We start from the raw sequence: 15,323 nt of genomic DNA, 5'->3' as shown, positions 1-15,323 counted from the left end.
CATGTTATATGTTTTTGTTTAACTTATTAAATATTTTAATTTGTGCAATTAGATTAATTAAACATATATTGGATAACTAAACATATAAAAATTATTAGTTCAAAAAGTTGCATTGACCATATACCAAATTATATTTTGGGTATAAAAGTAAAAAAAAAACTTGGAAATTATTATTTTTAGTGCAAAGAGGCTTAAGATTAAAATAAAGTGAAGTTTATGGTCTCACAAAATCAATTTTAAAATTTAAGGTGTAATAATTTTTTTTTCAAAGTTTAGGCGGTTAAATTATATATTCCACCGTTAAATATTTGAGTGATAAAATTTAAGACCCATTTTTAAATATGAATGATTTTGAGAAATTTATAAACTTAATTTAAAAATATTCAAAATTCTTTAATAATAAAATAAAAAATCTAATTAATTTATATAATATATAAAAGCAAAGCAGTTTGCAGTATATGTATGTTAAGTGTAAGCCTCTGATATTACAAATGTGAGAAGGAATGATAAGGACTAATAAATTTGATTAATTATTAAAAATTTAAAAAATAAAAATAGGAACAGCAAGGACCAAAATTTAATTATCACAAGTTTTTTACAAAATCAATCAAATTAGATCTTTACATTTTCTAGAGTAGGGACCAACAGTAATATATACTTACAGTATTTTTCATTTGTTATATTTTAATAATTTTTCAACTCTCTTTTTATACCGAAATGTACAGATATAATAATTTTTAAAAAGTAGGGCATTTATACACTTAGGATATACTATACTAAATAAGTAATATCTTAATATTTCAAATAAATAAACAATCATTTATAATAAATTATAAATATAAAATAAAAAAATTAATTTCTTATTTCAATGACACAAAAATAAATAAAAAAACACTTCATTTTTTATTGATAAAAGAAAATCTTGATTCATTAGCCTGATGTATTAGGTTACACGACACGGGACACGAGATGCAGGAATATATAAGATACGATAATTTTTAAAAAGGGTAGGACGTCCACATGCTTAGGACACAGTATACTAAATAAGTAATGCATTAATATTTCGAATAAATAAATAATCATTTATAATAAATCATAAACAAAAAATAAAAAAAATAAATTTCTTATTTCAATAACAGAAAATAAATTTTTAAAAAAACACTTCATTTTTATTGGTAATAAAAAAAACCTTGGTTGATTAGCTTGATGTATTGAGTAGTCTCATATACTAAGAGTTAAGTTGCACGGATCCAGAACACGAGATAAAGAATGTATGAGGTATGACATTAATATTTCAAATAAATAAACCAATAATTTAATAATAAATCATAAACATAAAATAAAAAAAACACTAAATTTCTTATTTCAATGACATAAAAACAAATTAAAAAAAACACTTTATTTTTATTGGTAATAAAAAAAATATTGGTTAATTAGCTAGGTGTATGGAGTAGTCTCATATACCAGGAGTAAAGTTGCATGGACACGGGACACCAGATACGAGAATATATGAGATACAATAATTTTTAACAAAGGTATGACATCTATACACTTAGGACATACTATACTAAATAAGTAATACATTAATATTTCAAATAAATAAACAATCATTTATAATAAATTATAAATATAAAATAAAAAATACTTAATTTCCTATTTCAATTACACAAAAATAAATTAAAAACAAAGCACTGCATTTTTATTGGTAAGAAAAAGAAACCTTGGTTGATTAGCTTAGCGTATGGAATAGTCTCATATACTCAGAATTAGATTGCATGGATAAGGTATACGAGATATGGAAATGGAAATAGGATACGATAATTGTTTTAAAAAAATAGGACATCCACATGCTTAGGATACACTACACTAAATAAATAATACATTAATATTTCAATTAAATAAACAATCATTTATAATAAATCATAAACATAAAATAAAAAATACTTAATTTATTATTTCAATATAATTAATTAAATTATTGAAATTATTATCACTATCGAAAAATACATCAATAGTGTGTATGCATTTTTTAATGTAGGTCATATCATGTATGACTTTTACTATTGCAAACTTTATGAAAGGTTTCGCAGCATATTTAAGAAGACATATCTTAGCATTATAATTTTTTAGCGTATCTCAACGAGATACAATTTATCATTTTATTATATAATTTTATTATTTTTGAATGATGTTATAAAAAATTATTTCGTCCTTTAAATTGCTATGCGCATTGCGCGAGTTCTAACACTATAATAATTTAAAATCATAAACATTTTTAGAAGAAAATAACAAACACTTACATTCTACATTATCTAATAAAATTTTGATTCTAAAGAATTAGTATTATTTTATTTTTTAAGAATCGTTATAATTAAATTTCACATTTTTTATATAGATATATTTGAAAATAATTATAGAAACTTAATAATTGAATAATAAAAAAGTTGAGGCTTAACTATTTATTTATCTATTTAATATATCTGTTATATAAAAGTTGAACCTTCTTGTGAAAGACGCATTTGCCCAATGGATTGAGAAGATTAATGTAAGCTTGATGTTTCAATTAGTTATTTTTTAATGAAAATAAATATTAAATAAAAATAAAATGAGAAAAATTCAAAGATTATTCAATTTAAAAAAGGAAAATAGGACTATATTTAAAACAAGTGAAAAAAAAAATAGAGAGTAAATCTGTTTTTCTAGAACACGAGGGGTCATAAAAATACTTGCAAACTTTTTTCAATATAAATTTAAATCAATTGAGGAGTCTTTTTTATTTTTTTTAAAGTTAAAATAATTAATTATATTTCATGATAGTAGGAGAATTAAAAAAGAAAAACATTAAATTATTCTCTTTAAAAATATAATTTCTTAATAATTATCTTGACTGTTTCCGAATTACAATACAAAGTCAAAATTAAAAATTATTTTGTGAAATTCTGTATTTTAGTAAAAATTTTTATGGCAATTTCATTTTTTTTAATTTGATCTATTAAATATTTCAACTTAGAAAATAAAAAAATTGAAGTAATTCAACTTATTAAATACTTCAACTTGTAGAATTATTCCATTACACACTCTTACATAATTAGATCGATTAAACAATTACAAGACCACGTATCAAGTGAATATTTTGCACATAAATATAAAAAACATTCAAAAATTGTTATTGCTATTATTGAGAGAGATACAATATTACTAAAATTCGCAAGTTCAAAGAGCGTAATAAGTCTCTCGTAAAGTTTGGAGTACTACAAGATTTTTTTTCTGTAAAATATATAAGTGAATTTATACATTTGATTGAAAATATTTTACTAAAAATATATTACTCTTGTCATTCCAAAAAATAAATCATTTAGAATTATTATCTTGTCCCAAATATAAGACATTTTAAGTATTTTATAAAATATTAAATAATCTTTTTTCAATTTTACCATTATTTATATTAACTGAAATAACCATCTTTACATGTTACTCTTAATCTTAAAGATAAAAAGAATTTATTTGAATTATTTTTGAGTTTTGTTATAATTTTACAAAATTAATTACTTTTTAAATCCCGTAAAAAAAAATAATTTAGGACCACGGAGTACATGTCATATGTGGATGAATGATATGGGATGCATAATGCATACATGTGATATACATAGCCACATGGACATACATAGCATAGAAGAAGAAGAGAGGAGGAGGAGATGAATAGCATTTGACTTCATTTTCTTAGAGAGAGAATGGAAGAGAAAATAAAAAGAAGAGAGAATGAAGGAGGAGAAAATTCAATCGAATCGAATACAATTTTGACGTCCGCAAGGACACAAACACTCTCTCTCTTCCTTTCTCTCTCTAAACATTCTCTCTCTGGATACAGCAGAGAACAGGGCACACAACCCATATACTGATAGAGAGAGAAACAACAAGCAACAAAAAAAAAAAAAAAAAAAAAGAAGCGAACTTAAAAACAGAAGGTAGATTTTTGACGAACTCAGCAAACAAAAACCCTAGAGTGCAAGAGACCCTTTGGACTATTGAACTCCTTCTTCGTCTCTATTCAATAAAAGACTGTTTTCTTTTCTTTTTTTTTTTTTTGTGGTTGATGATTATTGAGAATTTTTGGGATTTTGGTGTATGCTTGATTAGAGAAATCTTTGTTGCTCACTGTTGTCCCTCTCACTACCGTTAATTTCTACTGCAGGTGAGTTCTGTATTTTTTAGCTTGTTTCGGCTCAGACTTTTGCTTTTTTTTTATTTTTATTTTTTTTTAATACCCATTATTTCTTTTGGCTTATTGGTGGCTTTGGATCTTTGATTCAGTTTATTAGGGCTCGATCGAGGTGGTGGTTTTAACGGTCATTTTTAGCATTCTTTTTTGCATTTTTTTTTGTTGCAGTAACTGTGTTCCATTTCATAAAAGTTTCAATTTTGCAGTCATTTTGAAGCTTTTCTTTTGGGTTGGGTGATTTCAATTTGAGTTATTTGACTATGGTAAACATTTTCTTGATGGGTTTTGTTTAATTTTGATGCAACTTTTTTGTGGTATCGTGAGTTTTGAGAATATGGGTTTGTTGTAGGATTTGATTGAGGTTAAACTTTCTTTTTGTGATTTTTCATATGGGTTTTAGTTAACAGTGCAATAATACTGAGCTGTTCTTAAACTACTGTCTTTAGTGGTGAATGTTTTATTTCTTAATTCTTAGCTTTATATGGTTTTTTTTTTTTGAAATGGATCTAAAACCGCTTTTCTGATACAGGGATTCATGCAAAGACCATTGAAGGATTGCTGGTCGTGTGAAGATAGCGCGACTCTAGAATGTTCAAAATCAAGGCATGTTCCTTGGCTTTTGTTTACTTTGGTCTATGGCTTGTGTTTGGTAAAACGCAACACCATCTACTCAGGCACAAAACCTATTCATTCCTTTCGCTGCACAATAAGGACTTTGAAGTCTGCAGTCTTGGATGTGGAGTTGAAATGCTAAGTAGGTCCAGCTGTATGCCTGCTTTATTCTGATTGGTTATGTAATTGTAGGCTTATTTAATTCATGTTATTTTAGATCATTGTAATACTTAAAAGAGTGTTTATAGATTGTGATTCTTGATAAAATGGTACCCTCGGGGCCGCCTACTCCAATTGGTGGTGCCCAATCTGTTTCTCCTTCACTTTTGAGATCAAATTCGGGGATGCTGGGAGCTCAAGGAGGTTCTCTGTCTTCTCAAACTGCATTCCCTTCATTAGTTTCCCCACGTACTCAGTTTAATAATATGAATATGCTCGGAAATGTACCCAATGTCTCCTCCTTCCTCAATCAGTCTTTTGGAAATGGGGGTCCAAATCCAGGGCTTTCTGGTCCAGGGAGTAGCCAGCGTGGAGCTATTGATAGCGGGGCTGAAACAGATCCACTTTCAGATGTTGGTAGTGGAATGGGTTTCAATGCTCCTCCATCTTCATTTGTGCCTTCTAATATGGTGAATCCTGGTCCATCTGGTCAAGTTCAGGGACAGCAATTTTCAAACCCTTCTGGCAACCAGTTGTTGCCAGATCAACAGCAATCCCAACAACTTGAAGCACAGAGTTTCCAGCATGGTCAGCAACAAATGCAACAGTTCTCTGCCCCTCATAATACACAGCAGGTGCAGCAGCAGCATCAATTTCCACAAATTCGAGGAGGAATAGGTGGCGTTGGGCCTGTCAAGTTGGAGCCTCAGGTAGCAAATGATCAACATGGAGGACAACAGCAGCAGGCACAGCAGCTGCAGTCATTGAGAGGTCTTGGTCCTGTCAAATTGGAACCACAACAAATGCAGTCTATTAGAAATTTAGCGCCGGTAAAGTTGGAACCTCAACATTCAGATCAGTCATTGTTTCTACATCAGCAGCAGCAACAGCAACAACAGCAACAGCAACAGCAACAACAGCAGTTCCTTCACATGTCAAGGCAGACTTCACAAGCTGCTGCTGCACAATTGAATCTTTTCAATCAGCAAAGATTACTGCAGATACATCAGCAACAGCAACTTCTGAAAGCAATGCCACAGCAACGGCCACAGTTACCACAGCAATTTCAGCAGCAGAATTTGCCTCTAAGATCTCCTGTGAAACCAGTGTATGAACCTGGGATGTGTGCTCGTCGGCTCACACATTACATGTATCAGCAACAGCACAGACCAGAAGTGAGATTTCCTGTTGGTGAATAATGTTTTGACTTTTGCTGTTAACATTTCTGGTTTGTAATAATGCTCAATTGTCATGTAGGACAACAATATTGAATTCTGGAGAAAATTTGTGGCTGAATATTTTGCCCCGCATGCAAAAAAGAGGTGGTGTGTTTCTATGTATGGAAGTGGCCGACAAACAACTGGAGTTTTCCCTCAGGTCAGCTGCTTGATAAAACTTAGCAACATTGAACAATTGCCGACACACCTCTAAATCACGCTAAACTATTTCTATGTTGGTGTGCATGTTTTAAATGGACAAATCAGGTCGATTGTTACACAGTTCTTTGCATATTTTATTTATATGATCTTCCTAAGTTTTAGTTGTAATGCTTTCTAAAATCCATGAGAAGTGAAAAGAATGCTCTCAGGAAGTGAATACATTTTTTTTCGTAAACTACGTGTTTAACTTTCTTCTAGTACCAATTATTGATGTAAATTGATCCCAACATCTTACTTGCAACTGTTACAGGACGTATGGCACTGCGAGATTTGCAATCACAAGCCAGGCCGTGGCTTTGGTATGATGTTTGATCTTTTACTGCTTTAGTTTTAGTTCTTCGATGAGACTATCTTGGTGCTAGTTTGAATTGGTGTGTCCATAGTTTTAGTGCTTTCCTCTGCATTATATTGTATCTGATTTTGATATCCCGTTGGTCAGAGGCTACTGTTGAGGTTCTTCCCCGGCTTTTCAAAATCAAATATGAAAGTGGTACTTTGGAAGAGCTTCTTTATGTGGATATGCCACGTGAATATCAGAACTCGTCTGGTCAAATTGTCTTGGATTATGCAAAAGCAATACAGGAAAGTGTTTTTGAGCAACTTCGTGTTGTTCGTGATGGGCAACTGCGGATAGTCTTCTCTCCAGACTTGAAGGTACACATTAAAGGGGTGCATTTTTTCTTTGAATAATTTCTAGATTCCTGAGGTAGAGTAAATTTGCTCTTTCATTGTTTTTCTCCAGATATGCTCTTGGGAGTTTTGTGCTCGGCGTCATGAAGAACTTATTCCTCGAAGATTGTTAATACCACAGGTTGGCAGCCAACTGTATTGCTTAATAATAAAAAATACTTTGTTACTGTTAATTCTTGAACAAAACATGTTTAAGAATATGTTTGTAATTGAACCTTTATCATCTGAAACTTAGAAGGCTGAGCTTGACTTTCTGGTATTAGGTTTATTGCCAGTTTCTAGTGAAACAGATGATGGATTAAATGGTAAATGGACTTGCATAGAAACATTCATGCTTACCAATGTTATTTCAATGCACTCTTGTTGCTGGATTATGATCCTGTATAGTTGAACCAGACTCAATTTTGATTCACCTGGTGATTAAAGATTTGTATCTCTAACCATTGAATGATCATGTGTTTTACTTGCATATGCACAACTGAGCAAGAAATTTGCCTAAGAACATTTTATATTTTGATAAAAGAATTTAATTGTTCTTCTTTATGCAGTTTTGGATTTTATACATGATGAAATGGGTTATACTTTACTAATATTCTAGTAGTATTAGCAATTCGCTTTAGAATTATATGATCTTCCGGTTCTCCCTGGACCTTTTTTTTAATGGATTTTGAGGGAATCTAGTTTGTGGCCCTGTTATTTTAATGGAAAAGGCAAATGCCTCCAGTTCACCATCGAACAAACATTTGGGAGCATTAAGTGGAAGCTTTTTGCCGTGGCATTGTATCCAAAAGAGAAAATATGTTGTGCTGACAAGGATTATGCATGAACTATGGTTTTTAATTTTGCAGGTCAGTCAGCTTGGTGCTGCCGCTCAAAAGTACCAGACTGCTACTCAAAATTCATCATCTAATTTGTCTGTTCCAGAGTTGCAAACTAATTGTAATATGTAAGTTGTTTATCAATGCATTTCATATCAAACAAATTTTGGGTGGCCTTTGATTGTAATTAATTCCTTCTTTCCCCATTTAGTTGGATAGTTGAGTGCTTGATGAGTTCCTTGATGTACTGAACTGGTAACCTCTTTGGTGTAGGTTTTATTGTGTTAAATGATCAGTCAATCTAGCTGTCAAGAACAAATTCATAAAGTTGTTGCAAGCTTGCAAGTTGCACTTATTCATCCTTAAATAAGAAATTATTATTAATATTATTATTATGACTTCTAATAAAGGTGCATAACTTGCATGGTTTGTCTTTGTTTTGCTGAAAGCAGTCAAATTACGCTTTCGAACATGTCGCAATTAGGATTATTAACTAATCTTGGTCTTCAGAATGTCACTGAGCATGTACAATATAAGAGATCTGGGAGTTGCACTCTTATATTGTTCACTTAAAGCAGGTCTGTTGATTTGAGTTATCTAAAGACAAGAGTACTGGGTAATTTTACTGTTGCAATTAGAGTTTTCCTTCTCTTCCTAATTTTTTTTTGAATTTACGTAGATTTTTGTCATGCAAGGATGTATGTTACATTTTGATTAAATTGAGAAAATTATCCTTTATCCCTAGGCAGGCTTTACCATTGGCCCCATACTTGTTGCCAAATGTCTGTAGAAGTGCATACTTTTGTAATCTTGTTTATCTTTATCTATGAACTGTTAGAAAGCTCAGATTCAATGAACAAATTAATATTTTTGGACAATAATGTCTTATGCTTGCTTTTTTCTATCAATTATTTATGAGCTATCCTTCTCTAGGTTTGTTGCATCAGCTCGGCAACTTGCAAAAGCTTTGGAGGTTCCGCTGGTAAATGATTTGGGATATACAAAGAGATATGTGAGGTGCCTGCAGGTGATGGCCTAAAACCTTTTATGGTCAATGTGACTATATGAATGTCATGTTGATTAACGTGTTAAAAGGTTACAATTAGTGAGTATTCATGTATCTTAGTAAGTGGGTGTGTATTGGAGGTTAATGTACATTTTGGATTATAAAAAATGTCCCTTGGTTTGAGATGCTATTCTATTTGATGGACTTGGGTATATTTAAACTCATTCTACTTTCATGACAAAAGCTTCATTATTACAATAGATCCCCTTTGTGATTATGTGAGAGCCATGTTGCATGGAAACTGAAACGAAGAAATGTGGAAATGATATAGGGAAATGACATTTAAAATATAATTTTACACAGGAAACAGTGTTTTATATATGGGGAAATGGATATGGAGAAACGTTTCCGGAATGTGGCCCATGGCTAGAAGTTTCTGTGCATCATCATTGTGTGAGAGTGTTCTGTTAGCATCTGATCTTTACATTTTCTCCTATAGTTCCTTTCATTGAAATATTATTTTTCTTTCGTATCAGACTTGAAGAGAATTTTGAATTCTGAATTTGTTTGTTTGTGGACTCTCTACATGGCGTATTACCAACACGAGTACAATTGGCAGTGTTTCTTCCCACTATGCTATGATTACATACATTTTCAAATATTTTAGGTTGATTTGTGCATGTGGTATCCATTAAATTATTCTTTTCATATTATAAAAATGATATTGATAAGATTTAAGGGACTAAAGCAATGATGTATTGGGATAATTTTATAGGGTTTTCTGTGCATTTGGTATATTGCTTAATTTCCATTATCTTGATTGATTGCTGCATGTTTTTTTTTTTTTTTTTTTTTTTTGACAAAGCTGTGTTCAATATCGTTGCAGATATCTGAAGTGGTTAACAGTATGAAAGATTTAATTGATTACAGTCGAGAAACAGGGACTGGACCTATGGGTAAGTTTGATGAGTTTTCCAGTGATTATGACATTTTCTTCTATGATAACACTTTGTGCTTGTATCGATAATTTGTCATACACATTACAAGTGTGCTGAGGGTGTCTTAGTGCTGCTAAGTTAGTCTTACATTATTTAGTAGGTTGTTTTAGTTTACCCTCTGCACAGATGGATAAAACAGGTAGTTGCTATTTTTTTATTGCTATAAATTCAATAGACAGTATCATATTGCCTATCCATACTGCAGATCTCTATCTCATTAAACAATAGCTGTCTTTTAACTTTTTTTGAAGGGATTGTGTTATTCAAGTATAAATCTTATATTTCCGTAGTGATACTTGAGTAAATATAAAGCTTTCAGCCCAAAGTGTGTTCTATGGTAATAACTAAGAAATATTTCGGGGGAATCCTTACACTTTTCCCATCTGCCTTGAGTAGATTCTTGAGGCAATGGTGGTTCTAGTATTTAGTTCCTGCATCGTCATGATGCAGCAGTATGATTGTGCTGTATGTCTATCATTAATTTTTCCTGTGCTGTATGCCATTGCAATGTGGGCTAACCTTCAATTTGACCTCGAACTTTTCAAATAGTTGTAAATTCACTCTAAATCGATGCTTGTACCTTAGGAACCTTGAACTTATCAACTAGTTGCAATTACACCCTAATTTGAATTAATATCCAACTCATTATTTTTGCATTTTAAAATTGGTTCAATTTTAAATCAAATACTCAATCTTGATTTTATTTATTTATTATATGAATACTTGGGTTTGATTTTATATTTATTGTTTAAATACTTGGCTATGGAGTTCATTCTTTTACATTATTTTAATCAAAATTCCAACCTTAGTTTACTTTTAGGATGCAATTGCAACAAATTGACAAGTTTAGGGTGTTGTAATTCACTTTTAGGGTGCAATTGCATCCTAAGAGCAAATTAGAGTGTGATCACAATTAGGATGATAAGTTCAGGGTGCTCAGGGTACAAAGGTTGATTTAGAGTGAATTGCAATTATTCCAAAAGTTTAGGGTGAAATTGAAGGTTTGGCCTTGCAATTTGTATGTTGGAGATCGGTTTTTCTGGAAATGTCTCTTGTGCAAGGGGCATGACAACAAATATATGCATGACGAGGTAGTCTCACTGTTACTAGTAAGATGAAGAGGCACATGGCATACTGATAGAAGGCATTAAATGCTTGTGTTGAATGCTTGAAGACCTAAGAAAATGATAATTAATCTGTGAGTAGAATTGGAAAACTGAAATAATTTAGTTGCTTCTGGTGCTTGTGAATCTAGCATGTAGAATTATAAGACCAATTATGTTTGATGTCGAGGACTATTCGAATTGATATGATTTATGTCAGGCAGTTTGATAACTGGGAAGCCAAATATGTGCAAATGCGTTTTCTAGAGTCCCGTTCAGGGTGTGGAGCTATAATAATAATGATGATGGATTCAAGGGTGTTAGGGGCCCAGTATATATTTGTACTTGTATTTTATCTAAAATTTGTAAGGGCTTTACTGTCCAACTACCAATATAGTTTCACCTCTGATCCCTTGGATGTCTTGACCCTTTAGGAGAAGCAAAGAATGTGTTGTTGACTGGGTTGTGATCTTGGGCAACTGGGATTATGTATGCAAAGCCAGGTGTTGGGGGTGTTCCCTGTATCTGCATGTCTGCCCTTTTCCTTCTATCTATTTACTATTTTACCTTGTACTTATATTTTCCATCAGTGTAGTATGTTCTTTGTTGTGATTGCATGTGAAACTGCTATTCACCTCATAAGCATTGGTATGTTTATTTACATGAATATTGTTATCACATTAGGATGTAATTGGACAGGTTCTGTCTTCAGATTCTTAGTTTTCATGTCAATATCAGAACATAATATTGCTTTCAATGGATGCTATCTCATCTAATTATTTTTGGCAGAGAGTTTGGCAAAGTTCCCTCGGAGGACTAGCACTTCATCTGGGTTTCATAGTCAAGCTCAACAACCTGAAGAACAGCTACAACAGCAACAGCAACAGCAACAAGCAATGCCCCAGAACTCAAACAGTGATCAAAGCTCTGTCCAGGCCGGTGGAATCCAAATTGCTGCTAGCAATGCAATGTCTAGTGTAAATAACTCCCTCAGCACAGCACCTGCATCTAGTTCTGCAAGTGCTATTGTTGGGCTTCTCCACCAGAATTCTATGAATTCAAGACATCAAAATTCTATGAATAACGCTAGCAGTCCCTATGGAGGAAATTCTGTTCAGATTCCATCACCTGGTTCCTCCAGCACGATGCCTCAGGCACAACCTAATCCTTCTCCTTTCCAATCACCGACACCCTCGTCTAATAATCCTACACAAACATCTCATGGTGCCTTAACAGCTGCAAATCACATTAACTCTACAAACTCACCAGCAAATATTCCCTTACAACAGCCTGCTCTTTCTGGCGATGCTGACCACAGTGATTCTCAAAGTTCCGTTCAAAAAATACTCCATGAAATGATGATGTCCAACCAACTTAATGGCACTGGTGGTATGGTTAGTGTTGGTTCTTTGGGGAGTGATATGAAAAATGTTAATGGGATTTTGCCAACAAGTAACAACACAGTTCTCAATGGGGGAAATGGCCTGGTGGGAAATGGGATGGTCAATAATTCTGGGATGGGGGGTGGTGGATTTGGCAACATGGGCAGTGGACTTGGGCAAGCTGCCATGGTCAATGGAATTAGAGCTGCAATGGGTAATAACTCTGTGATAAATGGACGTGTGAGTATGCCATCGATGGTTCGAGACCAAAGCATGAATCATCAACAGGATTTGGGCAACCACCTGCTTAGTGGGCTGGGAGCAGTTAATGGATTTAATAATCTGCCATTTGATTGGAAACCATCCCCTTGAAGGTTCTATCAATGATACTGATGTCTCAGTCCTTGATTGTAGCTGCTTGTGCAGCATGAGTGTGGGCAGAATTTCGTGCAGCCCTGTGAAGATGATGACATTACACGAAGGAATAGTTTGAGGGCTAACTTCCCACTTTGTACTAATTTCAGGAAAAAGTAAAACATATAGCATAGTGTTCTATCAATGAAATGTTAAATCTTCTTCGAGTTGCTTCATTTTCTTCTAATTGTTTTCTTGATTTATGATTCAATACAGCCTCTTTTCTCACTAACAGTCTAGAAATGAGATTCAGGGACGAATGGTTGTCTACTTGAAAGCTCTTATCCTGTACTTCCTGCCTTTACCAGAGTCATAAAAATAGCGTATGTATTTGCTCTCTCTCTCCTCTCTCTCTCTCTCTCAGCGCGTATATTCAACAGAAACATTTGCATTGAAATAGCTAGAACTATATTAATTCCTAGTTTTGTACTATGTTGTTAGTAAGATCCCCAGTTTCATTGTTGAACTATAGTTTCCTGTCTTGTTCAGTGACTGGAAAAACATGCTCTCCCCTTCTCTTTGGTCAACTTGCCAGACCTTGCCTACCGGTAACTAATAATTTAATTAAAGTGTCATTTGCCATGAATAGGGGCAGGTGCACATCAACTGAGGAACATGGTCTAACCTAAATGAGCTGTGATGTTATGATCTGCAGGTAAAATAATGAATCTTCAATGTCCAGTAGTATATATTTATAATAAGGACAGGGAAGAGATTTATTATTCATGTGCTCAATGCCTTGTTTCGAAATTTTTCATTATTATTATAGATGAAAACTTTCATTTCACTTACGAATTTATTGTTATGGAATTCAAAATTACTTAGTTTCTAAACAAGGGGTACCGTAGATTAATGGATATTTGTGCAGAATTTGGAAAGGTGAATCCATGGTTGCATTTTTACATTAAATACAAGAAACATATTTTAAATCATAAGGTGGTAGAGCTTTGTAGTTGTCTAAATTGTGTCAACTTTCAAGCATCAATGTATTTCTCTATAGTGCTAGACAAGGTTGTCTTGGGCACTGCTCCAATGACACTTTCTTTCTTCTCTCCTTTCTTGAAAAACAGCACAGTTGGTATGCTTCTTATTCCATATTTGTTGGCAATATTTGGGCACTCATCGGTGTTTACCTTGAAACATGAAATCTTTCCGGCATATTCTTTTGCCAATTCATCGATCACCGGTGCTATCATCCGACATGGTCCGCACCATGGTGCCCAAAACTCCACCAGAGCTGGGTTTTCACTGGAAATGACAAGATTATCCCAGCTTGAATCTGTAACCGCTTGAACTGCAGATTTCAAGCCCTTTGTGTAAATCAGATCAAGTTTTTCAGCATTTATTAATTTGATAAGTGGCTAAGATGAACAGAATTGAGGAAAAGAAAATGTTCATAACAGAATTCAATATTCAAAATCAAGTAAAATCCCATCTAGGCTTATCAAAAGTTGAACCATAAACTATTTTATATAACTTATTTATTTGATGGAATAAACAATTAGTGTCCATTTTCTTCCTTTTCAAGACCACCATTAAAAAAAAAAAAAAAAGCATTTATGAGGAGACATCCATGAACCCGAAATGAAATTAGTAAGATACTCATGCGTAAATTTAAAAAAAAAAATGGTTTGGTTAGACAACAAGAATGATATTTATATTATATTTAAAAGCGACATATTACATTTTATGAAAAAAAAGAAAGATTAATTCATTTTTTCTTTTATCATTTGAAGAAAAATTCATATATTGCCCCTTTTTCTACTGTTGGACTCAATCTTGTGATAATAATATTAAATTCTTTTTTTTTTTTTTTTTTAAGTGAAAAAATTGAACCAAATGAAAGTCAATAGTTTGAAGAACTACAATATGATGAATGTGGAGGAAGCTAATTATCATATACTTAAACAAAAATAAAAACAAGTGATTAATTAAAATGCTGCTGTATATTATCAAACACGTATCTAACAAATTGAAAAAAAAAAAAAATGGTGCACAGAACTTATTAGCAAACCTTCATTTAAAGCTTCACGAGCCTTGCAAACAAAACGAGCTTTTTGGCTTCTGGGTTTGAGCCTGAGAGAAGAAGAAGATAAGGATAAAAGATCTTTATTTGCTATATTAAATATTCCTTTACAAGAAGTCGGCAAATGAATCTTCAATGGCTGTGAACATTGCACTACACCACCTCTACCACTAGTGCATACTTGAAAACAATTCTTCATAGCCATCTCTCTTTCTCTCTCTCTCTCTCTCTCTCTCTCTCTCTCTCTCTTTTACACTCTCTACTTCTAATGGATTATGCTAAGAAAAGATGATGAGAAAGAAGATGTGGTCTTGGTCTTTTGGATTTATTTCTTTATTTATATTTAAATTATTTATTTTTCCTCTAATTGTCATGATTTATATCCAAGGGACCGAACTAATTTCTGAAAATTCAATATATATTCTCTTTTATTTCTATATTATTTAAATTTTAGTTT

At 32.5% G+C, this 15,323-nt stretch overlaps 2 protein-coding genes across 2 annotated transcripts; one reads left to right on the top strand and one right to left on the bottom strand.

Annotated features, from left to right (window-relative positions):
• Positions 1–3,714: 3,714 nt before the first annotated feature.
• On the top strand, positions 3,715–13,016 carry SEU (SEUSS transcriptional co-regulator). The gene is made up of 10 exons (XM_012210707.4): positions 3,715–4,192; positions 4,749–6,165; positions 6,248–6,367; positions 6,680–6,728; positions 6,869–7,083; positions 7,172–7,240; positions 7,968–8,065; positions 8,871–8,964; positions 9,830–9,899; positions 11,834–13,016. The coding sequence occupies exons 2-10, from the start codon at positions 5,098–5,100 to the stop codon at positions 12,796–12,798; spliced, it is 2,748 nt and encodes a 915-aa protein (XP_012066097.1). The 5' UTR covers positions 3,715–4,192; positions 4,749–5,097; the 3' UTR covers positions 12,799–13,016.
• A 694-nt stretch (positions 13,017–13,710) lies between these two features.
• LOC105629171 (uncharacterized) lies at positions 13,711–15,184 on the bottom strand. The gene is made up of 2 exons (XM_012210708.4): positions 14,855–15,184; positions 13,711–14,134 (listed from the first exon to the last, which is right to left on the bottom strand). The coding sequence occupies exons 1-2, from the start codon at positions 15,069–15,071 to the stop codon at positions 13,815–13,817; spliced, it is 537 nt and encodes a 178-aa protein (XP_012066098.1). The 5' UTR covers positions 15,072–15,184; the 3' UTR covers positions 13,711–13,814.
• Positions 15,185–15,323: the final 139 nt, after the last annotated feature.

Source organism: Jatropha curcas, chromosome 9 (genome assembly GCF_041381405.1).
Source record: "Jatropha curcas cultivar XTBG-Jc1 chromosome 9, XTBG_Jcur_1.0, whole genome shotgun sequence".
NCBI lineage: Eukaryota > Viridiplantae > Streptophyta > Magnoliopsida > Malpighiales > Euphorbiaceae > Jatropha > Jatropha curcas.
This window is presented reverse-complemented; position numbering and strand designations above follow the sequence as displayed.

Excerpts from the sequence above, each read along its gene's own strand:
- SEU (XM_012210707.4), top strand. The coding sequence starts at position 5,098 with ATGGTACCCTCGGGGCCGCCTACTCCAATTGGTGGTGCCCAATCTGTT. Across the intron at positions 7,084-7,171 it reads TCTTCTCTCCAGACTTGAAG|ATATGCTCTTGGGAGTTTTG; the intron begins GTACACATTAAA and ends GTTTTTCTCCAG. Across the intron at positions 9,900-11,833 it reads AACAGGGACTGGACCTATGG|AGAGTTTGGCAAAGTTCCCT; the intron begins GTAAGTTTGATG and ends TATTTTTGGCAG.
- LOC105629171 (XM_012210708.4), bottom strand. The coding sequence starts at position 15,071 with ATGGCTATGAAGAATTGTTTTCAAGTATGCACTAGTGGTAGAGGTGGT. Across the intron at positions 14,135-14,854 it reads TCGTGAAGCTTTAAATGAAG|TTCAAGCGGTTACAGATTCA; the intron begins GTTTGCTAATAA and ends TGAAATCTGCAG.